The sequence below is a fragment of the Heterocephalus glaber genome, unplaced genomic scaffold, assembly GCF_053883595.1.
Source record: "Heterocephalus glaber isolate CG9 unplaced genomic scaffold, H.glaber_assembly_v1.0 deba00000937, whole genome shotgun sequence".
Lineage (NCBI taxonomy): Eukaryota > Metazoa > Chordata > Mammalia > Rodentia > Bathyergidae > Heterocephalus > Heterocephalus glaber.
In genome coordinates this window covers 1584538-1611937 of record NW_028258173.1, presented here as the reverse complement: position 1 = coordinate 1611937, position 27400 = coordinate 1584538, and the positions used below count along the sequence as shown (strand labels likewise).

At 59.6% G+C, this 27400-nt stretch overlaps 1 protein-coding gene across 2 annotated transcripts; it reads right to left on the bottom strand.

Annotated features, from left to right (window-relative positions):
* Window positions 1-1856: 1856 nt before the first annotated feature.
* On the bottom strand, window positions 1857-26440 carry Cep131 (centrosomal protein 131). Of its 2 annotated transcripts, XM_004860910.4 has the most exons (26): window positions 26302-26440; window positions 24064-24255; window positions 18518-18612; window positions 14593-14707; window positions 14270-14391; window positions 13216-13329; window positions 12499-12648; window positions 10976-11093; window positions 10434-10550; window positions 10152-10305; window positions 9672-9766; window positions 9006-9188; window positions 8476-8652; window positions 7884-8009; window positions 7575-7700; window positions 6721-6837; window positions 6114-6216; window positions 5212-5413; window positions 4611-4718; window positions 4339-4456; window positions 4051-4125; window positions 3404-3546; window positions 3112-3289; window positions 2873-3036; window positions 2214-2274; window positions 1857-2132 (listed from the first exon to the last, which is right to left on the bottom strand). In XM_004860910.4, the coding sequence occupies exons 2-26, from the start codon at window positions 24238-24240 to the stop codon at window positions 2058-2060; spliced, it is 3213 nt and encodes a 1070-aa protein (XP_004860967.2). In that variant the 5' UTR covers window positions 24241-24255; window positions 26302-26440; the 3' UTR covers window positions 1857-2057. The 2 variants fall into 2 exon arrangements, with proteins under 2 accessions (XP_004860967.2, XP_021096704.2); XM_021241045.2 differs by lacking the exons at window positions 14270-14391; window positions 14593-14707 and having other exon boundaries at window positions 1877-2132.
* Window positions 26441-27400: the final 960 nt, after the last annotated feature.

Genomic DNA, 27400 nt, shown 5'->3' with positions numbered 1-27400 from the left:
AGCCCCTTAATGTCACACACAGATTATCATGACAACCAAAACTTGAATTTAAAAATAACAAGAGCAAAGAGATCCAATGGCAGCAGGTGCAGAAGCGTACTGGAGGGCGGTCCCCAGGGGGTGTCAGGCACACGGCTGTGAGAGCCTGAGTGAATGAATGGACGCGGGAAAGAACGAACAAACCGAGGACTGACGGAACAAAGGAAGGAAGGAACAAAGTCAGGGCTGAAGGAAGGAGTGGACAAATCAATGAGAAATGAACAAAGGACAGGGAAGAAAGGAACAAATGGACAAATGAATGAACAAGTGAATTTAAGAATGAATGAATGGATGAACAAATTAAATGAACTCAAGGATGAATGAATGAGCCAATGCGGGAATACATGAATGAACAGAGGAATAGGTGAAGCCACAGGAAACCTGCAAATCAGGAGCTGGGACTCAGGGGCTGTCTCCCTGGCTGGGAGCCCTGGGTCCCCACTGCCTTTTCCCCGACTGCAGAGGTCACCTTCGCCCCCATCTGCTCAATATCTCACTTGCAAAACACCTCAGTTTAGCAATGAAGAGTCACTTCTCCTAGCAACATCTAACATCAGTGTCAGATCAAAACTTTTTTTTTGCTGCAGCATGCAAATGTACCAGAACAGAAACCTGTCCCCAGTTCAGCCCCTGGTCACTGCGCCCTTGGTCCCCTCAGGCTGCAGCTGCGGCTGGTGGTGGCACTGGGCCAGACCCAGGGGCTGAAGGACCACAGCTCCTCTCCAAGCCCCCTGCGGCCCCCACTCCTGCATCCAGTGCTTCCCCGCCTCTGCCAAGATTTGGAACCGGAGTTCAGGACCCCTGGCAGAGGGGAGCAGGCTGCAGGCGGCGGGGAGGGAGGTGGAGGCCGGGGCCAGGAGCACGGAGGGTGACAGGTCCTGCACTCACAGCCTGCACTCTTCCACTGACCCGGAACGGCCCCTTCCAGGCCGAGCCTCACTGCCCTGGCCACACACGCACAGGCACAGGCCACACTGTCTGAATTCACCTTGACTCAGGAGAAGCCGGTGGCCCTGCAACCTGCACCCTCCGCCACGGAGGGGCGCTCTGCCACTCGCAGTCTTTGTTCACCAGGACCCAGCCTTGAACAGGAACCAGGACAGCGCTTCTCTGGGGAGATGGCTCATGTCCAGGAGTGACAGGCAGGGACCAGGCCTGGTCGGAGAGACCTTCAGGGCAGGCCCAGATGTGGCCAGCGGCACCTGAGGCCCAGGACGAGGGGTCTTCCTGGAGGGGAGGGAGGCTGGGCGGGTGTCGGTGGTATCCTGGCCGACCCAAAGCCTGATCCTGGCATGATGTGGCCTTCCTGGAGGACCCTCCTCCCCGTCCTCTCCGCCTCCATCCATGTGGCTGCAGTCTGCACTCCTGCCGGCCACGGCCCACCTGGCCAGGAGCAGGGTGCTCAGTGGGCTCCGAGGTGGCCGTGCCGTGCGCAAAGGACATGCTCTGAGCTTGGGAATGGGCCAATGCTGCTCTCCTCAGCACCGTCCAGGCGGCCGAACCTCGATGGGGAGGGGGTGTCCCGGGAGGGCTGCCCACTCCCTCTGTGTCTCTCCAGCCATGGGGACACAACAGTGGCCCAGGGCTCCGAGGCCCTGCAGGGTTGGGGAGAGCCTCAGAACTTTCAGGGTGGGATGTGAGAGCTCCCGCCCAGCCACTGGGACAAAAGGTGCTCTGTGCTCAGACAGGAGCACCGCTCTGGGTCACAAGGCAAGGCAGGGTACTGGACAGGGAGCTTCAAAGGGCGGGGAGGGAGCAGAGCCAGCTTTGTGGCCACAGGGACCCGCACCCAGGAGAGAAAGACAGGTCACACAAAACCCTAGAAACCATGGCCTCTTTCGCTGTGAAGGTGGTTGCAGGCACTCTGACCACAGGTGTTCTGAGGAGGGGTGGGCAGAGGGGCGCCTCACTCAGCTCTCGCTCCCGCTGCGCAGCCCTGGGCTTGGTGGCCATGGCCTGGGCACCAGCCTCGGGGCCCTGTGCCCGCCTCTGGCCTGTCTTCCGTCCCTCGGGCAGCATCACTTGGCACTCAGAGGCGGCCGCCTGTGCTGCTCCAGGAGCTCCTCCAGGTGGTCAGCCCGCCTCACGGCGGCCTGCGACACATGCAAGGTCAGGCGTGGGCCACCCCAGCCCGGGCAGGATGCGGGATGGCAAGGGGAGCCATGGGGACCCACCTCATGCTGTCTCCGGAGGTTGCTCACGGCTTCCTCCTTCTTGGCCAGCGCCGTCTTCACCCTGCAGCAGAGCACAGTGAGCTTCCACGTAGCGCTCACCCTCGGCCCCACATCAGCCTCCTGCCATGGTCCCTGCTGACCCGGGCACCAAAGCTGGCCCTGGCCCACTGCCCACCGGAGAGGCCTCCATGGGAATCCCTTCAGCCCCTGGCAGAGTGGGTTACTGGAGCAGCTTGGGTGGGGGCTTGACTGAGATGGGCGGGAAGCCCCCATGCCCACCTCAGGCCCACAGAGGGCTGCAGGCGACAGGAGAGCTAAGGGGTCCCTGGGGCACACTGCTACCCCATCTGTGCTCACCCCTTCCACAGAGGCCTGCTCCTCCTAGGCCTCCACCTTGGGGCAGCCGGCCTGCTCTCTGGAGAACCACAGGGTGGGGCCCTCGGCCTGACCCCACCCACTCAGCACCCCCGGAGCCAAAACAGAAGAAGGGCACCGGCCTGGTGGAATCCCTGGTGCCCTGGAACCAGGTGCCACCAGGGGACCAGCCCTGCCCACGGGTCGTCCTGCGTCCCACATAAGGAGAGAGGGCATCTGACCTAACTGCCTGCTCCCCCGCCTCCCCCACCCCACCCCCAGGCCTGCCACCCCCAGATGCCCACCTGCGGTGCACCTCATCGAGCTCCAGCTGCTGGCGGGCCTGCAGCTTGGCCAGCTCGGCCTTGACCTGCCGGTTCTCCTCCTCCGAGGCCGCCAGCTGCTCAGCAAACTCTTGGCGGACCAGCTGGGTCACACTGCTGCGCTCGCCGGCCAGCTGCGAGTTCACCTGGGGGCAGGGGAGGCGGTGAGCAAGCTGGCAGCGGGCGGGGACTGTGCTGCAGGAGGGGATGGGGACACTCACAGCCCGCACGTCCTCCAGCTCTTTCTCCTTCTGCCGCACCAGGGCCTGCAGCCGCTCCTTCTCCCCCTCCGCCTCCCCAAGCCGCCCCTTCAGCTCCGTGCACCGCTCCTGAAGCTTCCGCTCCGACTGCTCCAGCTCCGAGAGCTCTGTCTCATACTTGTCTCGCACACGCTTCACACTGGCAAGTGGGCAGAGGAGCAGGGTGGCAGGGGACCTGGATGAGCCACTGCTCTGTGCATCTCAGCTCCTGGTCCTCCCGGGTCTCGGGCGCCCAGAGGCAGCCCCAGCTCACCGGCCCTCGGCGGCCCTCTCCGTCTCCTCTTTGGCCAGTGTCATGTCAGCCTCCAACCGGCGGATGACCAGCTCGATCTCCTGGTCCCGGCCTTTCCGGATCTCTTCCTTCAGCTCACGTTCCCGGTTCAGGAGCCATGCTTCCTGCAGGGACATGCAGCTGGCTCAGCAGCTGCCGTCGGGAGGCAGCGTGTCCATGCATGTGGGAGTGGAGCGCAGGGGCAGCCACACGGGCTCCTGGGATGGCTCCCCTGCACTGAACCACAGGGGGACGCACAGACCCATGCCCGGGGGAGGGCCATGTCCTGTCATCAGGACCTAGTGTGCGCACAGGGCATGAGGAGGAGATGGGCAAGAGGTGGATACAGCAGGATGGCCTCTCAGCTGTTAAAAGAGTGTGGATGGGGCCAGCTCGTGGAAGCAACTGGAAATTCCCAAAGGAAACACAGGGAGCAGCCTGAGGGCTGGGGTCAGCTGGCTCAAGGGCTCAGGTGGGGCAGCTCCTGGGGAAAGAGGGCCCAGCCCTGTCAAGGCGCTTCTTCCCTATTCCCAGCTCCTAATCTTCCCGGCAGAGAGACACACACAAGCTCAGATAAACCACTCAGCCCCGGAAGCGCAGCCCATCCTTACCGACCTGCCAGAACCCACCTCTTTTTTGGCACAGCTGGCAGTCCATGCTTGTCGCTCTACCTCCAGCTGGTCCTTTAGGGTCTTCAGCTCCATCTGCGCAAGGACAGGAACAAGGCCCAGCGACTGCCTCATGGCCTGGTTGGCCCACAGCTGTGCCCTCTGCCCCAGCCACAGCCCCTGCCCAGGGCCCTGACCACCCAATGGGCCCCACCCAGGGCTAGGAGACTGCAGGGTTGGGCGGCAGAGAGGGCTGCCCTACTGGATCCCGGGCTGGGCACAGTGCTCCCAGGGGGACAGGGAGAGGACCTGGTGCCGCCGCTCCTGCTCCTCCCGGCCCTTCTCAAACTCGGCCCTCAGAGCTCGGGTCAGCGCCGAGCTGCTCTCCTCCAGCTGCTGCCTCAGCTCCTCCAGCTCTGCCCGCTGCCTGCAGGCCGGGTGAGGGGTCAGGGGGCAAAGGGCCACTGTGCGAGGGCGCGGGTGGGCCAGGCCAGGGGTCACGGGGAGAGGGCTGGGTGGGTGAGGGGAAACTGGAAGGGGAGAGGGAGGGGCCCACGTGAGGGGCCAGGGGCCCAGGGCACCTGGCTGCCTGCTGACCCAGCCGCTCTCTCTCCTCAGCCACCTCGCTGTACAGCCGCCGTCGCTGCTGCTCCAGGGCCCGCTGCTCCTGCTCCAGGTGCTGCTCGAACCTGCAGGACGGCAGGGATGGCGGGGACTGGCTCACGAAGGCAGGGCCAGGAGCCCCAGGTCACTGCTGCCTACAGATACGAACCATCCCTGGGCACGGCCCTGGCCACCCAGGGCCACCGGGTCCTGGGTCTGACCGTGCAATCTGGTCACACCTCACATAGGCGCTGGGGCCGAGGGCTGAGGAGAGAAGCTGTCGGCCCCAGAGGAGCTGCGATGCCACCTGCCTGAGCGTCGGAGGCTTTGGGTCTGGAGATCTAATGAGACCTACAAACCCAGTCCCCTCACACGGTCAGGGCACCCGGCCGGCCCCAGCGAGGCCACTGAATGCTGATGAGGGAGGCAGGGCCACTGCTCTGGGAGCTCAGCTCCTGTACCGCCTCCGATACCCGGGATCCAAGACGGGGCCACGGAGTTCAAAGCAGTGAGCCCGAGCCTCAGGCTGAGGGTCCCGCCGTTCTGGCTCAGACCCTGTCCTCACACTGGGACACCCACCGCTGCTGGGCACGCTCGCGCTCCTGCTGGCCCAGCGCCTCCTTCTCCCGCTCTGCGTTCTCCCGCAGCTCCTCAGCCTGGAGCAGGTAGCGCTGTGCAGTCTGCTCCTCTCGCTGGAGCAGCTCTGCTTCGTGCAGGTCCCGGAGCCTCCTGACCTCCTGCTTGTGCTTGGCGATGAGCTTCTGGATCTCAGGCTCCAAACCTGAGAAGGGAGCCAGCTGCAGAGGAGCAGGGGGCCCCGTTCACCGGAACAAGGGGCCTGGGGACCCCCCCCAGTGAGAGGACTCCACCTTCTAGGAGGACCCAGGCCACCACGGCCACTCCGGGGCTCCTGCAGAAGCACAGCTGAGTGGCAAAGGCAGGGTTGCCCTGGGAGTCTGGCACCTGGAGCCACCGCACGCCTCTGCCGCACGCCCTCTCCCCGCCGGCCCTGTGCCGTAACCACTGGGCATCCCAGCGGGCTACTCGGACCTGGAACAGGAGGCCAGGCCAGAGGAGCCCCCACACCACCTAAGGGTCCCCGGCTCCTTCAGATACCAACCCCCAGTCCCTGGGGGGAGATGCTGCTCCCAGTTCAGGCCTCTCTGGCCAAGGCTGGGCCAGACTGTGTGGGCCCTGCCACCTCCTGCCCCAGGACAGTCACCATGTCCAACGTGGTTGCCTCCCTAAGGAAGGTCTTGTGCTCACCCCATGCTATACATGCGACAGACACTACTGTTCACTCTTAGAAGAGTGCCCCACCTCTGATGATGGCCTCCTTGGTCACCCTTCCATCCAGCCTCATCTTTGATGGTGACCTTCCTGGTGCTCTCCCCCAAGCAGCCTAGCTTGACAGTGACCTCCTTGATCTTTCGGGGACCCCACCTCTGACAGTGACCTCCTTGATCTTTCGGGGACCCCACCTCTGACAGTGATCTCCTTGATCTTTTTGGTTTTCTCACTGATCCACTTTTCCCGGCGGACTTTCTCAGTGGCACTCATAAGTTCTTTGAGTTTCTTGATCTCCTAGGAGTGGGAACACAGGAAGTTGAAAAGAATCGATGCAAAGAATGGGTGCTGCCCCTTTGTCACCTCCTGGGTTTGCACTCTAGAGAGCTCTTAGGTCTTCCCAAGGGGCCCCGGGCCAGGCTGGAGGCTGGGGCCTCTCCCACCACGCCTGGCTGCTGAGAGGCAGAGGGACAGCATCAGCCTACAGAGGCCCCCGCAGACCCTCTGGGACAGCTCAGGGCCAGTGTTCTGCCAGTGTGTGGCTGGGGGTCCTCAAGCTGGGGTGTTGGCGATGGACACTGGGCCCTTCAGAATGCCAACGTCAGCCCCACTCAGAGCCAGGCACACGTCAGGGAAGGCCTATGGGAAGCAGAGCCAGCCAGGCCGTATCACTCTCCTCCTCATGTCCTGCCGTCCAAGCAGGAGGGAGCCAGGAGCTTGGTTCTGGCCCAACACAGCAGAGAGATGAGCAGGCCCCACTGCCTGGTGAGGACCAGCGGCTCTCGGCGGGCGGGCTCTCACCAGCTCGTGCTGCTGCTGCATCTGGGCCAGGCGCTCCCGACACCGCTCGTCCCCCCGCTTCAGCTCAGCCACCACTGCTTCACACTTCTCACTCAGTGCCTTCTTGTCTTCAATCAGCTGTGACAGGTCGGGAGCCAAGGCTGCATCAATGCTCCCGCTCCCAGCCCACCCCCATTCTTGTGCTATGGCTGGACCCTGCGGTCAGTGGGAGGACTACGTGCACCTGCGACACAGGGCTCCAGCTGCTGCCAGAGAGGCCCCAGCGGGCACAGTGGTCTGGGCCCTGGCATGACCACACCGGGAGCTCCCCAGGATGCAGAGCACTGCAGCCTCCCCTGTCACCTGCCTCTTGCCTGCCAGGAAGCCTCTGAGGACATCCCACTGAGGGCCCCAGACCAGGCCCCAGACCAGGCCCCAGGTTTGGACACCTGTGATGACCACCAAGCAGAGGTCACCAGATGCACTGCCAGACCCCAGGCCTGGAGCTCTCCCCAGAGCAGGAGTCTGTGAGCAGTGACAGCAAAGTGGCAGCCCCTCAGACCAGGAGTGGCCTCCCTGGGGCAGACAGCACAGGAAAGCTCTGGAATGTGTGTCTGGGAACCTCCCACCGGCCAGCCAGCTCCAGCACTGCCCATCCCTCTGAGGAGCCTGCTGGCAGTGTCCTGCCTGCTCCCCCTGCAGCCCACTATGCCCAGATGGAAGGGGGGCAGCCCTTGCCTGGCACTGCGTTCAACAGAGGGACAATGACCAGCATGAGAGGCCCTGGCTCTGGGAGTCCCCACAAGACTATGGCGGTCTGGGCCCGGCCCCGTCCCTCTGACCCTCTTCCCATGCTCGGCCCCGGGCAGTGTCACCTGGTCAATGAAAGTCAGGTGCCGCTGGATGGTGGCCTCGTAGTGCTCCTTCTGCTGCTGCATCTGTCGGCTCAGCTCCTTCTCCGTCTCCTTGACCCGCCTGACAGTAAGGTCACGCTGCTGTGCCTGCAGGGTACAGGAGGGGTCACTTGTGCCGGGTCCCCCCAGAGTCTGGGCCTGGCACTGGCAGCCACGCAGGGAGAAGGCAAGACAGGGCCTCCAGGAAAAGCAGAGCCGCCCTGGCCCCTGGGGCGAGGTGCTGGCAGGGCGTGCCCTGCTGGCCCCAGGAAAGAGGCACCATGGCCGTACCAGTGCTCTCTGTAGCAGAACCATGGCTTGCTTCTTCTCCTCCACCTCCAGCTTCAGCCGCATCTCGGACACGTTCCTGCTGGATGCCAGCTCTGGATGGCCTTGCCCTGCCTGGGGCACCAGCCTCTGTGGATGGCTGAGCATCAGGCAGGCAGCCCACTGCTGACTGCCTACCTGGTGGATGGCTAGGGTGGCCACGGACATGTGTGACGCCCTCCCTCGGGAGGACCAGCCACAGGCAGGGTATGTGGCAGAGTGAGGGACAGTAGGTAACAGCGCCATTTTTGTTACCCAGGAGAGTAAAGGCCGTAGCTTCAGTTATCACACGGACCACTGAGAAGGTTACATCTTCTGACCTCCCTGCCTGTAGACTAAAATCCACTACTGCTCCACTCAGCTGGCCACTGGTTGTCACCCAGGACTGACACAGCCCAGGGCACAACAGGGCCCAGGGGTGCCAGAGGTGACGCATCCAGAGCGGGGTTGGGGCTGCTGTGGGGGGCCTGGTGACTGACCACTCCCACTGGGGGCTGGGGGCCCTGTTGGTGCCCGCCTCCTGCGGGGGCATGAGGGGCAGCTGGTGAGTGTCTACCTCCCGCTGGGGGGCCAGCCGGCTCTGCTCCGACTTCTCCATCTCGTCCAGGAAGCTCATGATGCTCTGCAGCTTGGCCTCTGAGAGCAGCGTCCCATCCTCGGGGGGCCCGGGGAGTGCACTGAGTTTCCCAAATTTCTCCAGGTTGTCAGCTGTCAGGGAGCTGGTGTCATCCTCCTGTGGGTGGGGGCCCAGCATCAGGGGCTGCCCAGGCAGCCAGAGCACGGAGGGTCCCCCTAATCAGGGACCACTTGGCCAGGAAGGGCAGGGGTAGGGAGAGAGGCAGCCAGGCCTGGGTCTCAAAGGAAGGGCCTCTCCAGCCACACCAGAGCCTGGGGCACCGCTGACGGCAGAGGTAGGTTACTGTGTGTCCTGACTGCAGGGAGGCCGCGGTCAGGAGGGAGAGCAGGTGTCAACCTGCACCTTTCTGATCCTTGTCAGGTGGCAACCGACCCCTGTAGTGACCTCAGGACCCGTGTGGACAGTGCCAGAGCCTGGGCTGGGTGAGGGCAGCTGCGTGGCCTAGTCACCTCGTCGAGCCAGGCGTATTTCTCCTTTTGATAGCCCCTGGGGTGGGGCAGTGGCTCTGGCTCCTCCTCTAGCAGTTGCAGCGTGTCCAGCAGCTCATCCAGGGTCGCCCTGGACTTGGCCCTGCTCCTGACAGGGGCTGCTGTCACCACATCTTCGCTGGCCACATCCTGGGGGTGGATACCCTGCAGCAGACAGGCAGAGAGTGAGAAGCCAGCCGGGTTCAGTGGCCAAGAGTAACCCACGTAGCAGCCCAACCATGGCGCGGGGCCTAGGCCTCTGTGGCCTGCTTCCTGCTCTGCAGGCTGACAACATCTGTCCCACCCGGGAACATGTCTCCGGGTCCCTGTCTGGGAAAACAGACAGGCTCAGTCACTGGGCCTCTCTCATAGGGCAGCCTGGTGGCCTTGCCATCCCCTGGCCTGAGGCCACCCGGGGCAAATGTGAAAACCTGACTGGATTTCAGAGCAGTTCCACCAGACCCTGCCCCAGTGCGGGCTCCCAGGTTGCTGCCTCATCCCTCAGCAGGAGCCCTCGAGCAGCCTTTCAGGGCACCAGGGACCCAGCGGCGGAGCCAGGGGCAGGGAAACAGCTGGCTCAGCCACCCCTGGCACAACTCGGCCCGCAGCTGGAGCCAGGAAGCGAGGGAAGGCGGGCTGTGCACAGACCTGCAGCTTGTCCTCCCGAGACTGCTGGGGCTCTGGGGATGAGCTGGAGATGGGCGGGCAGGGGTCCCTGGGGCTTGCAGGCTGGACGCTGGCACCTGCACGACAGAATACAGCACCATCTCGCCCAGAGCCCCAGTCCTAAGAAGCCCTGGGAGGGAGTCAGGTACGGGGAGGCAGGTGTGACACCACAGAGCAGAGGCACTGGGGAGCCTTGGCCTTCAGGGTGTGAGGCTGGAAGAGCCAAGCAGCCCCAGGGCCGGGGTCTCTGCTTGCTGGGCCCCTTGTCCAGGGCTGGTTGTCAAGGCCAGCCCTACAGTGAGTGGGGTAGGGGTGGAGGCAGAGGGCCAGGGCTGCAGAGACCAAGGCTCCATCACTGTACATGGAAGCCACCAAACAGCTGCAGCGTGAGGGCCAAGGGCATGCTGGCAGAGGCCACGCCCTCCCTGGTCACAAGCTCCAGGGCTGACGGACAGCGCTCACCAGCATTGCTGGCCTTGAGGCCCTGTCGAGCAGCACTGCCTGGCAGTGGGAGTGGCCCCTGGGCGGGTGGAGGTCGCCCCAGCGCTCTGGTCTCCAGGCTTTCCTTGGGCAGTGCAGCTTCCCCTGACTTCTGGGCTCGCTTCTCCCGAAGTTCCTGCAGGGAAGGGGGAGGTCTCTGAGCAGCCCTGGGCGAGGACAGCCCCTCATCCTCCCGCAGCCAGCCACTCTGCGGATCCATATCACAATTAGCTTTGGGTCTGGGGGCTGCAGGGGCCCCTGCACCTGAATGGCCGCCCGCCTGGCCTGGCGGGCCTTCTCCTCTCGGGCCTTCCTCCTCGCCACCTCCTTCTGCTGGTGCAGCTCCAGGAGGTTCCCGCCACCCAGGCGCTGCCGCTGCTCCTGCCAGGGAAGCCAAAGCCAGGGGGTTTACAGACGAGCAGATGGACGGACACCTGGGACTCAGCTGGGGGTTTCCACTTGGCTCCTACCATCCCGGGAGGCTGCAGTTTTCGTGGGGATGGGGAAGTGAGACCCTGAACCTGCCACCTCCATTCAACAGAGGACAAGTCCCAAGCCTTGGCACTGGTGGCTCAGCAGGGGCACAGCTCCACACCTTGGGGACAGAAGCCTGTATGGAGTGTCCTTCCAGGCTCGCAGGCATCTCCTGACACCCAACCCTTGACGACAGTCACTGCAGGACCAAGTGGGCCCACATACATGGGTACACCTATGGGTGCTGGCAGGTCTCAACTATCTGTCCCGAAAACTCTACCTACATGGTTCAGACCTGGGGTTTCTAGGGTGGTTCACGTGCTCACACTGACCTCTCGCTTGGACGTCAGCAGGTGCTCCAGGCTTCTGGCCCCTGCATGGTGCCACTGCACCTGGCGGCGGTACCAGCGCTGGATGGTGATGGCAGCCTGGTTTACTTGGCAAATAAACCTGCCCAGAGAGCAGGGCCCAGCACTAAGAGGAGGCCTGTGGGCCCCTTCCCCTCAGTGCCCTGCAGGAACCTGAAATCACAGGTCCAGCCAGGAAGAGTGAATCTGGTGGCTGCACGCACATAGTCCTTTTCCACCCGGCCAGGGCCGGACAGAGCCAGTACTTCTGGGCTCACTCAATTAAAACCCAAAACCTACCCTCTGGAGCCGTTGCCCAGGCAAAGCGAGTGTCTATGGATACAGGCTTGGGTGGCTTTACGGATAGAAACTAGGAACGAGAAATAACCCAAATGCCTACTAGCCAGCTAGAGTGAAGACAGGTACATCCAGGTGACAGGATGCTGCTCGGAGTGAAGAGCAACCACCAGCAACTCATGCCAGGCACAGGAGTCACACGTCACGGCTGCATTTACAGGCATCCCAGAGAAGGCACAGCTATAGGCAAACAGGCTGGTGGAGCCAGGGTTGGGGCAGGAGGTGGACAGAAGGAGCTGGAGGGAATCCTGGGATTGCTGGAATGGTTTGGACTTGGTATGGTATATCTGTAGCTATCACCATACACACTTTACTATATTATAATACTCAAAAAGCTGATTGAGGGCCGGGGATTTAGTTCAGTAGTTCCGGCACCTGCCTTGCAAGCGCAAGGTCCCGAGCTCGATGCCCGGTACAAAAAAAAAAAAAAGGTGATTGAACACAAACTTCACTCTCGGTTCGAGGGTCCAACCAGAGATCCGTTCAGCAAAGGCACTGAGGACCCAGGACACAGACAGTTGCCCGCTGTGAAGGCCCTGGCTCTGGAGAGTAACAGGTGCCCACCCCAAGAGGCCTGTCCAGCTCGCCTCCCTTTCCAGTGCCCTCACTCCCTCTTGCCCATGCGTTTGGCTGGTCCCCTGGGGAGTGGGGCAGCTGAGCCCAGGGCAGGGGAGGCTCCTAGGAGCCAGGGTGGGCAGCGCCTGCAGTGGCCGTCTGGCCCCGAGCCACATCTAGAACCCATGGGAGTGCGTCCAGGAGACGGTCCTTTAGGGGTTTTGTCCTTCTCAATTTCACATCTTCTTTCCCCTAAACATTTTATAATTAAGCTTACTGAGGTATAATTTACATATTATAAAACTCACCCATTTTTAGCATCTAATCCCATGCTTTTTAGAAATCGACAGAGCTGTGCAACCACCAGAGCAATCCAGCTCTAGACGCTCCCATCACCCACAGCGCACTCTGCTCTCCAGGTCCCACCAAGCAACCATCACCCAACCTCCTGCCTCTCTAGATCTGCCTTCCCTCGGTGTGTCACACAGGTGGAGCTGCATCACGTGTGGCCTTTTCGACCTTAGTGTTTTGAAACAATTATTAAATGGCACTGCTGCCACTGGAGACACAGGCCCCAGCTCCCCGGAAGTGTTCACCTCTCAGCCTCCTCCTCGGTCACTTCCTTCCGCCTGAGTGGGGTGCTGCTGCCCGCAGGCGCACTCTGGGCTGCCTGGTTGCCGCTGGAGAAGTTCTTCCCGAAGCTGCTGCCCTCACTGCCCTCACTGGTGGCCGCCTTGATGATGTTGCTGGCAGGAAGAAGAGAGCCCAACTAACTGCCCTAGGGGACAGCTCTGCCCCAAGTTGTGCTGGGCTGAGCCTTGGAGAGGCCTCTGGGCCACAGCGCAAGGCCAGGCCCCCAGCCCCACTTAGCTGGGGCCACATGCACCCCAACAAGGTCCCATCACTTGGCACCCAAGAGAATGTTCTTTATGGTTAAAGAATAAGAAGTTCTCAAAAGCTGCAGGAGCCCAGAGCTAGATGAAGTCAAGAAACCCCAAGGGCCACTGACCGAGCAAAGTCATGCAGGGGCCCGGCCCCTCTGTTCTGCTCAGCCACCTCACTGAGACACCCCTCAGCTCTGGACACGAGGGCAGCTTCCCCCGGAAGGGGCCACCCCAGGTGTGAGTTCTGGGCTCAACCTCGTCTGGTCTGTCTTCTCTGTCCCTGGGAAGCAGACCTGGACCACACGAGCCCAGGTGACAGTGCAGAGGACAGGGTCCCTGCACACAGCCCAAGGACCCTCACATGCACACGCCCCGAGGCCTGTGCAGTCAAACACTGGGCCAGGCGCCTCCCAGCCGACGCCAGCTTACTTGAGGGAGGGGGTGGTCTGGTTGGAGCTCTTGAGGGGGTGCGCCTTCTCCGAGGGGGTGTAGTGGTTGTGCACCATGGAGGTGACACAGTTGCCCACAGCTGCCTTGTTGCTCCTGCCAGAGAGACGGGAAGCTGTCAGCTTAGGAAGCAGATGGCCAAGATCACGCCTGTAGCACAGACAGGCTCTGGCCGGGAGGAGCTGTCTGGGCCTCCTGTGGCATCACCCGAGGGTCCTTCGGGGCCCCAAGGCCTGTGCCGTTGTTGGGATTGGGGACCCCTCCTGCGCTCCAAGGGAGCAGCCTGTGTCCGCAGCCCCGCTGAGGCTGAGTGGAGCCACACTTGCCTTCGGGCTTGGAGGCGACCCACAGGTGGGCTTGAGGCCCTGACGACCCAGCTGAGGCAGAGGCCGTGCTGGCCACCACTCCCACACACTCTGGCCGTGCGCCTGACGCAGCCCGGATGTGACCTGGCCCCCACCTCCAGGGACACATACAGCCCCCAAGCTTAAAGCAAAACGAGGCTTCAGGAGCCACACAACAGCACCGCACAAGCCCTGCAGGGCATACCGGCCTCTGGAGGGAGGGAAAGCTGTCTTCCACAGCCTGCTGGGCCAAGCACAGCCCCATCCTCAAGCGGAGGCAAGCGGGCCCTCCTGGACAGACACCACCTGCCACCTTGTAGCCCCTCCCTTCACCACTGGAGAACAAGGCCATGCATGCTGGGTGTGGGCACACGCCTGTAATCCCAGACTCTGGGAGGCTGAGGCAGGAGGATCACAGATTCAAGCCCAGCCTGGGCAACTCAGTAGCTTAGTGAGACTCTGTCTCAAAATTTAAAAAAAGAAAAGAAAAGAGAAGAAAAAAGCACTAGGGATATAGCTCAGTGTGAAAGCCCTGGGTTCAATCCCCAGTACCACGTATAAAAATGCCATTGCTTCCTTTCTCCACTCATTCATTCCTAAACAGCCAGATCCAGCCACCAGCCAGACAAAGACACACAGAGTCCTTGGCCCCTGCCCCTGGCTGGGGCTGCCCCACTACCTGCAGGTCCCACCTGTTATTAGCAGTGAAGCTGGGTGCCAGGGTGCACTCCTTCCTCCGTGGGCCCATGGGGGCATCGAAGGCCCTGGAATTCTGGGCATTGGCCTGCAAGCCAAGGCCCCTGGGCTGCTCATCCTGTGGGTCACATGGACACCCCTCAGTACACCCCAACTCCAGTCCCGCCTACCTGACACTGCTACACCCATAAATACAGGAGTCCCCCCCCCCCAAGAAAGCAGACAGGGTGCCCCAGGGCCCCCCAGGGGGACCCTCTTGCAGTCAAAGGCAGCTACCTCGGGGGACTAGGACTCGCGGTCACCTCATGCCCAGCCTCACCAGGACATTCCAAGTGGCTGCCTTCTCACCAGATGCCTTGCTCAGACCCACCAGCCTCCTTCTTCCAGCAGGGCTGCCCTCGAACAGCGTCAGGAAGTCGGGGGACTCTGCCAGCCTGTGTCCCAGGGAGGAGAGCACACAGGGGCAAAGTCAACCGGCAGTGAAGCCTACTCCAGCAAGGAAGACAAGTCCAGGGTTTAGAGGAGGAGGGGCCAGGACAGGGGGATTCTGTGCCCAAGGCCACAGTTTAAAACAGCTTCTCAGGCAGGGATTTAGCTCAGTGGTTCTGCCGCCTGCCTCGAAAGCAAATGGACCTGAGTTCAATCCCTGGTACCAAAAAAAAAAAACCAAAAAAGACAGTTTCTCAGCCCTGATGCCGCTACAAAGGCATCTAGCAGAGGTGCCTGGGGGGGATGAGGCCTGGGGGCCCCCATCGAGCCCTGGCAAAGGCTTGGCCGTACTAAGCCAAGCTGTCTGGGAACCAAAGGCCTTAAATAGGTGGCCTCCAGCCGCTGACACTCTCCTCTCTGTGGACCGAAGGGACTCGGGCCTGCTGCTCAGAGGAGATGAGGAGCCACCGTGACCCAGGACCCACCTTGCCACCTCTGAACTGAACCGGAGGGAGAGCTCCTGACACCCTGCTTCGTGGGAGGCTACAACTGTAGCCAAACACAGCTGTGATGGAAAATATACTCTGTCCACCTCTCGGTACATTATCCAGCCATAAAGAGGCTGAGGCACTGACACAGGCCACGGCTCAGCAGAACCCTGAGGACGTGAAACCTTGAAGACAGCTCAGTGAAAGAACCAGACCCACCCAAGCAAGGTGAAGCACACCTATAATCCCAGCGCTCTGGGAGGTAGGGCAGGAGGATTTCAAGTTTGAGCCCAGCCTGGGCAATTTAGTGATTTAGCTAGACTCTGTCTCAAAATACAAATAAAAAGGGCTGAGGAATTAGCTCAGTGAGAAGGCCCAGGGTTCAACCCCAGTGCCATGAGGAAAAGATGAGAGAGAGAGAGAGAGAGAGAGAGAGAGAGAGAGAGAGAGAGAGAGAAAGAAAGAAAAAAGAAGAGAAGAGAAGAGAAGCAAAGAGAAGGGGTGAGGCAAGGCCAAGGACATAGCTCCGTGGCACTGCAGCTGCCTGGTAAGTGCAAGATCTTGAGTTCGATCCCCAGTCAGCACTGGGGAAAAAAAAGAGAAGATGGGCCAGGGATTTAGCTCAGTGGTGCCGCCACCTGCCTCGCAAATACAAGATCCCAAGTTCGATTCCTGGTACCAAAGAAAAAAAAGAGAAGAAGCAAGGCCTTAGGCCACATGTTGTAGGCCACATGACCGCCAGCTAGGGGAACTGTCCAGAGCAGGCCGATCCCTAGGGGCAGAACCCACGTTGGGGGTTGACGGGGGCTGGAGGAGGGGAATTGGGGACTGACTGGTAATGGGCATGTGGTTTTCTTTCTTTCTTTCTTTCTTTCTTTTGGTACCGGGATCGAACTTGGGTCCTTGTGCAGCAGGCGGTGAAACCACTGAGCTAAATCCCTGGCCATGTGGTTTTTCTTTTAGGGTGATGAAAACATTCTAAACTTGACTGTGATGGTTGCACAACCCTGTGAATACACCAAAAAAAAATAAAATCACTGAACTAGGCTAGAAGACCCTGCCTCAAAATAAAATACAAAAACAGCTGTAGAAGTAGCTCAGTGGTAGAGCACCCCTGAGTTCAATCCCCAGTTATTGCAACAAATAAATACATATTTTTTAAAATGTCTGGGATGTAGCTCAGGACTCTAGCTTAGAAGGCAGGCACGGTGGCACCTGGCTGCTCTGGCAGTTCTCGCTAGTGCAGTGCTGACAGGCAGCAGCCCAAGAACTGTGGGGAGGCTCCCAACTCTGACCTGGCCCCTGGCCGCCTGACCATGTCTGTTCCTAGGCCTGGCACAGCGTTGCCAAGACTGCCACGCTGGCCAGCACAGGCCTCGCTGCCCCCAGGGAGCGTCTGGAGCCCCGAAAAGCACCTCTGAGCTGACAAGCCTCGGCGGAGACGGACATGCAGAACGGGCCTCAGAATCCACCCATAAACAAAATGGATCCCGGCAAACTTGACAACACCTCCTTGGGGGTGCTGAGGGGTGAGTATCACCCAAACAAACCCCACTCCACTCCTGCCAGGCGGATGGCATGCAATGCAAAATGTCTTTATTTGTGGAAAATGTAAAAGAGCCAGCAAACGAGGGCCACATCACAGGAACTCCCACCCGCCAGTATGGAGCCCACCGAACACAGGCCAGGGAGGAAGGCCACTCACACCGGCACGATTGCTGCATCCAGCAAAACATGCAAGGCCCTTCATCAGGGGAACAGCTGGGACCCACGAGAGGCCACCTGAACCCACACAGTGAAGCCTAGGGCAGGGCAGGCCCACGGGGCACCCAGATCCCAAATGGGATCCCAAATGGTGGCTTGCCGCCACCCCATGGAAACCCCACAGGGTCAGCCTTAGAGAAACTCCAGGAGATCACCTATGTGCACGTCAAAGCACAGGGAGCATGAAGCTCCAGGAACATGAAGCCCCAGGCCCGGCCTCTCCCTAACAGCCACCAGCTTCAAAAGCAAGCGGTATGGAGGAACACAGGGAGTGTGGGCCAGCTGAGGGAGATGGGCCTGGGGACAGGAGCCAGGGGCCCGGCCAGCCCACACACAGCCATGGCACTACAGAGGCACAGGCGACCGGGTCCAGGCAGAAAGATGGCTGAAGCAGCAAAAGCGCTGGGCCCTCAACCGCTAATACAGCCAGACCCACTCCAGCCTAGAGCCAGGGAGAGGTGCTTCCCGGACGTCCTTTAAACAGCACAGCCACACTGCACATGCCACACGCACACACACCACGGACACCATGGACATGCCACACATACCAAACACCACGAATTACATCCCACCTACCCACCTCACATGTGACACACACATGATAAACACAATGTATCTCATACACATATATACACACCACACAAATACACACTGCTCACACACACCATACATGCAGCACACACATGCCATACATGCATACACACAATGCCATACCACCCCCAGCACTGACACTGTGGCTGCTGCCCCTTGCCCTGGCGACTCCTGCACCCACATCCCTGGGGGGAGAGGCACTATCTCAGCGAGGTCCCAGGCAATGCCCCACACAGCCCTGGGCGCCAGAGGCTTGAGAGCAGTCCTGCTGCTGGGTCAGGGGCACTGCTCTGCTCTCTCAGGAGGGTCTGCACCTTGGCTGGCCCAGAACTTAAACCATCTACAGACCTGCAGCCCAAGGAGCGCCTGCCTGCTCAGGGACCTGGCCGGCAGGAGTTGGCCACAATCAGCTCACAGGCGTCGATCCGACCCTCACACTGGCACTGGGGCCCCATGGCGGCTCCTCCCCTCTCGCCAGTTTGGAGCCCACAGGGGAAAATGGCTGTTTAACTGTCCAGGACAAGGACAGGGGCATGGAGGATTCAGAGCTGACTCAATGCCCCACCTCCTGCAGGGGACAGGTTTGGATGTCCGAAGGGCAGGGGAATGGCCGCAGCTGGAGGACGCAGATGAGGGCCGTGCAGGTCTCCCCTGTATGTCCACTGTCCCCACCAGTAAGGGCAGAGGCTGCAGGCCCAAAATCTGTCCCAGGGCCTGGTACCAGTGTTCTGCGGATGTGACAGGATAGGCTGGCTGCACATGGCTTCCTTGGCCCTCCTAGTTCAAGAGGAGGGAGTGGGACCCAAGGGCTGGGCTGCAGAATGGTCACCCCAAGTCCAGTGCCCTGCAAGGGCCACCACTGACAGAACTGGAAGGGCCTAGGCAGAGGCAGGAGGAGCTGGCACAGAGAGCCCAGGGGCGGGGCTTCCAGAGTCCCAAGGGCTGCAGCCACCCAAGGAAGACAAAGATTACCTAGGGGACCCAGCCCAGGGCTGGTTGACCTGTGTGGTGCTGTTAGATCTTCGAAGGTTGTTGATGGCGCTGGAGCCCCCGGGCCCTGCAGCCTCCTGCAGAGAGGGAGAAAGCAGCCCATTCAGTGACAAAGATCTCAGACACTCACCTGCTCCTCAGCGCCAGCCTCGGCCCTGGAGAAATGGGTGAGAACAGAGGGGTGACAGGTAAGTAGGGGCACAGGACCAGGGGCCAGTGTGGGGCACAGTTGTGGGTATGGGAGGCCCTGGCACTGACATCTCAATTTCCTGTGTGAGGCAGAGGCCTCTGCACCTGCCAGGACTGCTTGTTCTGGCTGTTGGCCAGGAACTGCTCCTCCCTGCCACCATTATCACAGTGAGCTCTGGGAATGGCAAGAAGAGAGCACCGTGGGTGAACGGTAGATGCAGCCATCGGCACGGCCCATGGTGGCAGGCAGCTGTCTGGGCGCAGAGCCACCCATGCTGTGAGGAAGGTACCTCCCTCATCCCAGACACCAGGGCAGCCTGACGCTCAGAGGTGGTGAATCAGAAACAACAATGCTGTTGATCAATGTGTGAGCCCTCTGGGATCTCAGTGGAGAAAGCAGATGTCTGGGAGCGGCAGAGGAAGGGATGAGTGTATCAGATGCCACTATGGCGTCAGGAGGTACCCCTGGAGATGGCCCACTTCCTAGGGAAGAGGAGCAGAGGACTTAAGAGACAGCCCATGCTGTCCACAGCTTGTTCTCAACTGGGTGAGGCAACGCCAGTTGTCAGCGGACCCCGGAGCAGTGCATGGGCACACGTTATACTATGCCTCCAACTTCTCTGTAGGCTTAAAAATCTTCCAGATGAAGTATTTTGAGGAAAAGGGATCAAAATCCAGTGGGGCATCCTGGGGGTCCCCTACCCCATGCCAGCTTACACCAGGAGATGTGACCCAGCCAGACTCCACCCCAAAACAGTGAGGCTTTAAGACTAGGAAAACAAAGCTATGGACTTTAAAATACTTCAGGTACTTTAAAATCTGAATCCCTAAACTAAAAACTAACAACCCAACCAAAATAAGACAAAACAAGAAAACCAGGAAACATGGAATCCCACTGCAATCTGCCATGGGTCTTTCCCCACCTCATGAAATTGTTTTCTTTCTTTGTTTTTGCTTTTTTGAGACAGGGTCTTGCTATGAGTTTGGGGTGGCCTTGAACTCACGGTGATCCTCCTGCCTGAGATTACAGGCGTGCACCACCACGCCCAGCATGAAATTGTCTTCTTAAGTAGGGAAATGGCAGATTGGTGACATGGGTTTGTTTGTCTTGCGAACTCAGGACCTTGTGCTTGTGAGGCAGGCAGGCGGCAGAACCACTGAGCTACATCCCCAGCCCAGAAGTGGCAGATTGGGAGAGGCTACTGGGGATCGGGGTCCTGAAGTGATACTGGTTGACAGTGCTACTTTCCCAGGAGGAACCCATGCTATCCGACCGGGCTGCAAACAGCAGACCACTAAAGACCATGGAATGCTCAATACCAGGCAGAGCTGCCAGGCTCCTGGCTGGTGACACCAAGGCTCAGTCAGTTCCTGTGAGTGTCCTAGCTGGATCACACAGTGGACCCTGGGGCAGCCACTGAAAGGGTGTCAGAGAGGATAGAGGCGCGGTGAGGAGATGAGGTATGGACAGTGCTGGGGCTTAGGGTGAAGGAAGCTGCACAGGGGCAGGAGCTGGAGGAGCAGGGGGCTGGGGAGAAGTCGCAACCCACTGCAGAGGCTCGGCACTGTGGTGGTCACACACGGTCGTGCTGAAGAGCATGCCTCCTCCTCACGGAGCCGTGCAGGGCCTCACGGAGAGCCCCATGCCCTGGGGAGGGTGCGCGATGCGGGGAGAAGCAGCTGCAGGCACTGTGTAGTGAGGGTCCAGCCTTGCCAGAGGGAGCCCTGGCCTTTGCCCTCAGCTTCTGGGTGGTAACTACAACCCCCAGAATATCCAGCCTGATCAAAGGGCCTGATCAAAGGGCCTGACCCAGGGCCTGTGGCCACCCTCATGGTTTAACACTGTGACCTAAGTTGGAGCCACGGCCAGAAGGTGACATGGGATGGGGCTCGATATCAGTGGACCTGTGAGGGGCTGAAGACAGCTTAGCCAAGGGACTGCCCAAAGGCCTCTGCACTGGGGACCCCAAGCACTCTGCACACCAGGACCAGGGCACGCCCTGGGCTGGCAACGCTCCGTGCATGTTGTCACCATCGATGCAGGAAAGCAGGTCTGTCCCTATGCTATGGGAGAGGACAATGGAGGCTCCGTGTCTGACCCCTGGACTCTCCCTCCCTGGGCTGTTAAATCTGCATTCTCGCTGGGGATTTAGCTCAGTGGTGTGTGCCTGTCTCGCAAGGGCAAGGGCAAGATCCTGAGTTCGATCCCTGGTACCAAAAAAAAAAAATCTGTCACTGTGTCAGCTCTCAGCAGCCTGCGGGTCCTTCTGGGAAATTACTGAATGGAAGGGTGGTCTTGGGGACCCCCAGACAGGCTGCTGGTGTCAAAAATGAGGGTGTCTGCAAGGACCATGTGCCCGCTGACTCATGCAAACCTTCTGAGGACGTGCTTGGCTGTGAGCAGCTGGTGCAGCCCGCAGCCTGGAGGACACTCGCTGAGCAATGAGAAGCAGCACAGGTGGCTGCGGCAGAGCCCAGCTGGGGACTGTCACTGTGGAGAAGGTGGGAGCGCTTCTGCACAGCCGCAAGGAGACCTGAACAAAGGACAGAATGACACCACAAGAAAACACTTGGGAACTCGGCTTCATTCATGATATGAACCACAAACCATAGGAAAAAAATAGAAAAGTCAGCAAAGGATAAGAACAGTCCATAGAGAAGGGAAGATAAATGGCCTTAAACACATGAAAAGCCACACAGCTCACTCCCAGGGGGATGCAGGCAGAGCTCTGCAGAGCAGAGGTACCAGGGTATGGCCCTCGAGCAGTGGCCCACGTGGAGCTCACAGGAGAGGAAGGCAGAGGGCCCAATAAGGTGCTGGCTCCACCAATGAGCTTGTTCCTGCAGCCCAGGCCACCAATCCCGACAGTACCTCGCTCATTCACTGGAAACAAACCAGGAGCTGAGGGAAGACAGAGGGGCTGGATCCTCTCAGGGTGCCACAGAGGAGCAAGGGGAGAGGCGACACCTGCCCAGGTGCTGGGGATAGCTGGAGACCTCAGCGGGAACTCATGCTTGCTTAATACAGGTGCAGACGGAGACAGAGGGAAAGTTACTGGTGTGTCCACACACACACACACACACACACACGCACGCACGCACGCACACGCACACACAGAGGGGGCCTAGCTCCCAGATCTCAGTCTCACACCACTCTCCAATGGAAGGGACCGGGGCTGCTGGAGAAATGGGCTGTTTCAAGACTGGAGTGTGAAACACACCAGATAAGGCCAAGCAGCTTGAGGGCCAGGAAGTAAAGTGCTCAAAAAACAAAACAATGGCCCACCTGGCATGCTCCCTTCCCTCGCCCTCTGCATTTAAATGGGAGGCACATGTGACTCACTCAAAATAACATATGTAGAATATTTGAAACCAACAAAACAGCCCCAGCCACTGCATCAGGGTGACTGACTCAGGAGACCATCACTTTTTCTCCATCTTCCAGGCGGCAGTTTTACCACCTTACTGCTGAGAACAACAGATGTCAGGGAGCAGGAGCATCTTGAGCTCAGTCAAGAGCACCAAAGTGAAAAGGAAGTTCTCAAAAGGTAAATAAAGTCATGGACTAAAGACCTCAAACTCATGGGCAGGGGACCAAGAGGTGGAGGAAGGGGCGGAGGGAAGGGAATGAGGAGTAAAAAGGAAGTGTGTTAGGGCCGCGGGGATTTAGCTCAGTGGTTTCGCCCACCTGCTGCGCAAGCACAAGGACCCGCAAGCACATGGACCCGAGTTCAATCCCTGGTACAAAAAAAAAAGAAGGTGGGTCATGTGCACATACTCAATTCCCCTAGATGAATGTAATCATTATGTGCTGCAAACATGTGCTAAAAAACCAAAACAAACAAAAAACACTCACTCCACCATCACACAGGGCAGGGCATCAACAGCCCAAGAGCACAGGACCCCGCCTGGGGACAGAGCTGGCCACACGGCTGGAACACATATGTGGTAACACCTGTTCTATCAACACGCTCTGACTTTTGAGATATAAAGACTTTGTTCCTTTGCAGGGAAGCAAACTGGAGTGATGCAGAGGGCAAAGCAATCAAGTGGCCACTCAGCTGCAGCAGGGAAGAGGACCCTCTGGGTCTCACACCAGCGTCACCTAAGCCAGACACCCATCAGTGACTGCAGCTCCTGTCTGGGATGAGGAAGCTTGGGACAGAGGTTCTGGATTGGGGTAGCTCTTTGGAGACAAAGGGCAGAGTAAAAGTATCAGGATGACACAGTCACGAAGAAGGCCCCGAGCCAGGGGCCAACACCCCCCAGAGCCCCCCAGAAACCAGGAGAAAGAGTCCCCATCCCTGTGTCAGGGGTGAAGTCACAGCCTGGCCGAAGCAAATGCTGCCCACGAATCTCAACAAGACCAAATGGCAGTGAGGATAGGTGACCAGGAGGACAAGGATGGCCAGGGACAACTTTCAGACCCCGCCAGGTATGCCGGGGTGAGGCCATCTCAGAGGGCCCCTCCTATGGCTTCACAAGCAGTCCAGTGACCCAGGGGCACAGCTCAGGCCTGCTAGCTTGAGTTGATCATCCCTCCGCTGAGGCAGCACAGTGCTCCTGACTGTGTCTGTCAGAAGCAACCTGGCAGGACACCCCAGGTGCCTGCTATGCAGGTCACAGGATTCAGAAACTTATTTGGACAAAAGACCCTCCACTGGACAGCTGTTCTTGCCTAGAACTCAGCTTGACACCAAAAGACCCCAGCCTGTCTGACACGGAGTTGGCTTTTTCAGGGAGGAGAGAGGGGGAACCTGCTGTCCACAGAGGAGCCTTGGCCTGCACCCATCAGGCAAGCCCTGATGCCCCTGTACAGGGCTGCCTTCTCCCCTCCTGGGACCTCCACACAGACTTCAGCCCTTGCAAGGCAGGGAGCCCCCGACCAGTGCATCGGAGCGAAGCCTCCAGGCCCCTGCTACCAGAAGCTGAGGTCAGCCTGGGGTGGCATGGAGCCTCCGGAGCACTCATTCTTCCCCACCCCTTGGCAGACAGCAGCTCAGGGGCACAACAGACCCGAGGCCACCTCCACTCACTGGTGACAACCCCTCCCCCTTCCCTGCAGAGGGGACAGAAGAGGAAAGGTGGCTCTCACCCTGCTCACCTGAGCCCCTGCCGCCCCAGGCCACGGAGCTCACCACCCCCGCAGGTCAATCCCATTTCTTGAGGCTCCAGGCAGAGCCACAGGGCCACAGAGCAGGAGTCTGGGCCAGTGCCGGTGGACACGCTCTGCCTCGGCCTCTCGGTGAGTCAGTGGAGCTGAGCCTGAAGCCACGCCACAGACGACAACCCTCAAGGGCCAGGTGCCCGGACCCATCCACCTCAGGCCCTGCACTCACCAGCGCCTTCCTCCTGGGTTCGCTGCCTGCGGCCACAGAGACAGAACGCACAAAGGGCTTAGAGGCCGATGCGCTGCTGGGGCGCCGGGACAACGGTGGAGGAAGGCCCGTCAGACTCAGGCCTGCGCAGTCGGGGCTGCCTTCAGGGGCACTCCTGATGGCCCTGCAGCCTTTCATGGCGGGCAGTGGGCCCTGAGGAAGTGAGAGATGAGATGGGACACCCTGGAGGAAGTGCAGGCCCCTGCATCACCACCCACGGCAGAGCCTCAGACACCATCCACACACTCTCCTTGTGGGGGACGGGCCCCCACGGGAACACGGCTGCTCTAAGCGCCCCCACAGATGTGGGGCTGGGCAGCAGGGCTCTGAACAGGAGCAGGGGGCAGTGGAGGCTGGCGGCACAGGCACAGCAGCACCTGACAGGATGGCCAGGGACAGCAGCAGTCATGGGGATGAGCAGGCTCTGCCCTTCAGCCCCACCTCCATGACCTAGTCAGGTACCCCACCTGTCTGCTGTAAAATGGGGTTAAAAGTGCATCTTGGGCCAGGAATGGTGGCGCAGGCCTGTAATCCCAGCACTCAGAAGGCTGAGGCAGGAGGATTGCTGTGAATTTGAGACCAGCCTGGACTACATAGTGAGTTCAAGGCCAGCCTCGACTATACAGTGAGACCCTGTCTGAAAAAACAACAAAAAATTTGTATATATACATGCCCTGACTGACAAACGAGTTCTTTTCTGGGAGAATCATTTGAAAGTCGATTTGTTTGGAAACCAACAAAGTGACTCTAATATACTACACCTGTGAAAATTTGCAACTCAAATGTTCATAAATCAGGGACTTAAATAATAATTAAGTAAAAATAATTTAAGAAGAGGCTGGGAATGTAGCTCAATGCAAAGGCTCTGGGTTCAATCCCCAGGACTGCAAAGGAAATAAATGATGCCTCTTCACAGGGTCTGTCAGGAAGTTCAGACAAGATATGGCCATGAGGCTGGCAACCGAGAAGTGCATGATCTCAGAAGTTCCACAGTAAAGACACCCCCAGGTCCCAGGCTTACCTGGACACCACTACCTCACCACTACCCCTGCACTGCCTCAGAACATCCATGTGCTCCTGGGATGCGGCAACCTCTCTCAATTCCAGGGCTCCCCTGCCACCCCTTCTTGTATAGGCCACCCTCCCATCTCCCTTGCTGTCTCCTCTTCCTCTTCCCAACCCAAGGTGGGGCCCTCTTTCCTCTATCTGCCCTCTCACCTGGGGACCACCTGGGGCCTCCTGGCTTCCTCCACACCAGAACTCTGCTCCAGCCACACCCCTTCTGCCCCTGGCTGGCTGGCTCCCATTCAGCCTCACAGGCCCAAAACTGTTCTCAGCTCGGCTCAGGCCTCAGGCTTAGGGATAAAGCCCCTAAATCTAACACCCACAGATCAGAGCCTGCTCTCTGTGACTCCCTAGCTCTGCCGTGCCTCAGACTCGGCCAGCTTGTCCCACACACCTCTAGGACTGCTGGCCTTTTGGCTTTGGACGCTTCCCACTCATGGTGTCCTCCCGGCCCCACCACCCAGCACTCTTCCTTCCCTCATCCTGCTTTACCTGTCTCCATATCGGGCCACGAGAGACAGGGAGCACTGAGGCCCCACACCTCACAGGTGGCAGGACCCATTCTCCAGAGGCTGCACACCCATTAGCCTGGCCAGGGTCCACAGCTACATTTCCGGTTATTCGAGTGAAATCTGACACCTGCACCAGGCTTGCCCTGGAGCTTGGGGGGGGGGGGTGTGGCTTGCCCACCACACGTGCAGGGGGAGGCTCCGAGGAGGTAAACAGCCTCTCCATAGAAACCCCATACCACCAGGAGGCCTGGGAGGCCAGGGTCTCCTGGATGAGGCGATGTCCCTTGAAAGTCTCGAAGGGGTAGAGGCTGGTCCCCTGCCTGGCCCTGCAGGGCTGAGCTGACCCAGGGATGCCAGAGGCAGGGCCCATTGCAGCGGGCTGTCCTCTGCGGTCCAGTCCTACCCACTTCCTCAGTCCCCACGCCCCAGGATTAGGTCAGGGGTCCAGAGACGCCTGAATGGACCCCAGGTCCCGTCATCCTGGGGCACGAGCCCCTCCTCGCTTGCAGGGCCTGGAGTCCCTCACCTGCGAGGTCCACCCCCTTCTCACTCGCGCGGATCTCTCACACCTGAGCGGACCCCCTAACCCTAGACAAACAGCGCTGCGTGGACTCCCCCTCACCTTCGAGGGCAGGCCCTAGAGAGCTGGGCCGGCAGACCCGGCCAGGTGGGCGCCCCGCGGCCCTCGGCGATGCCTCGGAAGCGAACGACAATGAAGCCCGGAGCCGCGGGGCCAGCGCCGGCGGCTAGCAACCAGCCTGGCACCACCTCCCCTGTCCGTCACACCGGCCCGCCTTTCCTGAGAGCGCGCCACTTTCGGATTGGCCCTTCGGCCGCCCGCGCTGGCCGCTTCACAAGTTCATTGGGCAGCTTGGCTGTCCGTCAGGGAGTTCAAGAGGGGAGGGGGCGGAGAGTTGAGGGCCAGGACCGACGCGGACTGTCGATTGGACGCGGCTGGAAGGGGGCGGACGCGACGCATGGGCCGGGACAGGCGGTGTGGGCGGGGCCGGGGGGGTGACTCCTGTGGCTGAGCGGCTAGCGGTGGTCTCCGCCCCAGTTTGTCCGCCTGCCCCCGGGGTCCAGAGCCTCCGACCCGCTGTGGGCTGTCCTCCTTCTGCCCAGAGAGCCCTGGCCCCCGGTTCAGATGCTCTTCCAGAGATGACAATCCTAAATATATATGCACCAAATACGAATGGCCCCAACTATACAAAACAAATATTAATAGACGTGAAAAACCAAATAAACACTAACCCGATTGTAGTGGGAGACTCAATACCCCACTATCACGAATAGACAGATCATCTAGACAAAAAGTTAACAAGGAAATTCTAGAACTGAACCAAGCTATTGAACAAATGGATTTAATAGATATTTATAGTGTTCCACCCCACAAAATCGGAATACACATTCTTTTCGGCTGCACACGGGTCAGTCTCCAGAATAGACCACATGCTAGCTCATAGGACATGTCTAAGTAAATGTAAAAGAATTGAAGTTACGCCCTGTATATCATCAGATGCTCTTCCAGCAAAAGTTGTATCAAAATAACAGCAGTGCTGACTTCCCGTTTTATTCATTTTTTTAATGAAAAAGTTTGATTAAGGTAGAGTGACGTTCACATTTTGGGCTGTGCGGTTGTGTAAACCAACCCCTCAATCCAGATGGAGGCCACTGCCACCTCCACCCGAACCCCTGGGTGGCCTCATTGTCCCCAGTCTTGC

What these genes read in the sequence shown, in the direction of transcription:
- Cep131 (XM_004860910.4), bottom strand. Translation starts at nt 24,240, where the DNA reads ATGAAAGGCTGCAGGGCCATCAGGAGTGCCCCTGAAGGCAGCCCCGAC. An exon ending in ACCGAGGAGGAGGCTGAGAG is followed by an intron (nt 11,094 to 12,498) that starts GTGAACACTTCC and finishes CTCTCTGGGCAG; the next exon opens with GTTTATTTGCCAAGTAAACC. An exon ending in CTGGGTCAGCAGGCAGCCAG is followed by an intron (nt 4,457 to 4,610) that starts GTGCCCTGGGCC and finishes CCCGGCCTGCAG; the next exon opens with GCAGCGGGCAGAGCTGGAGG.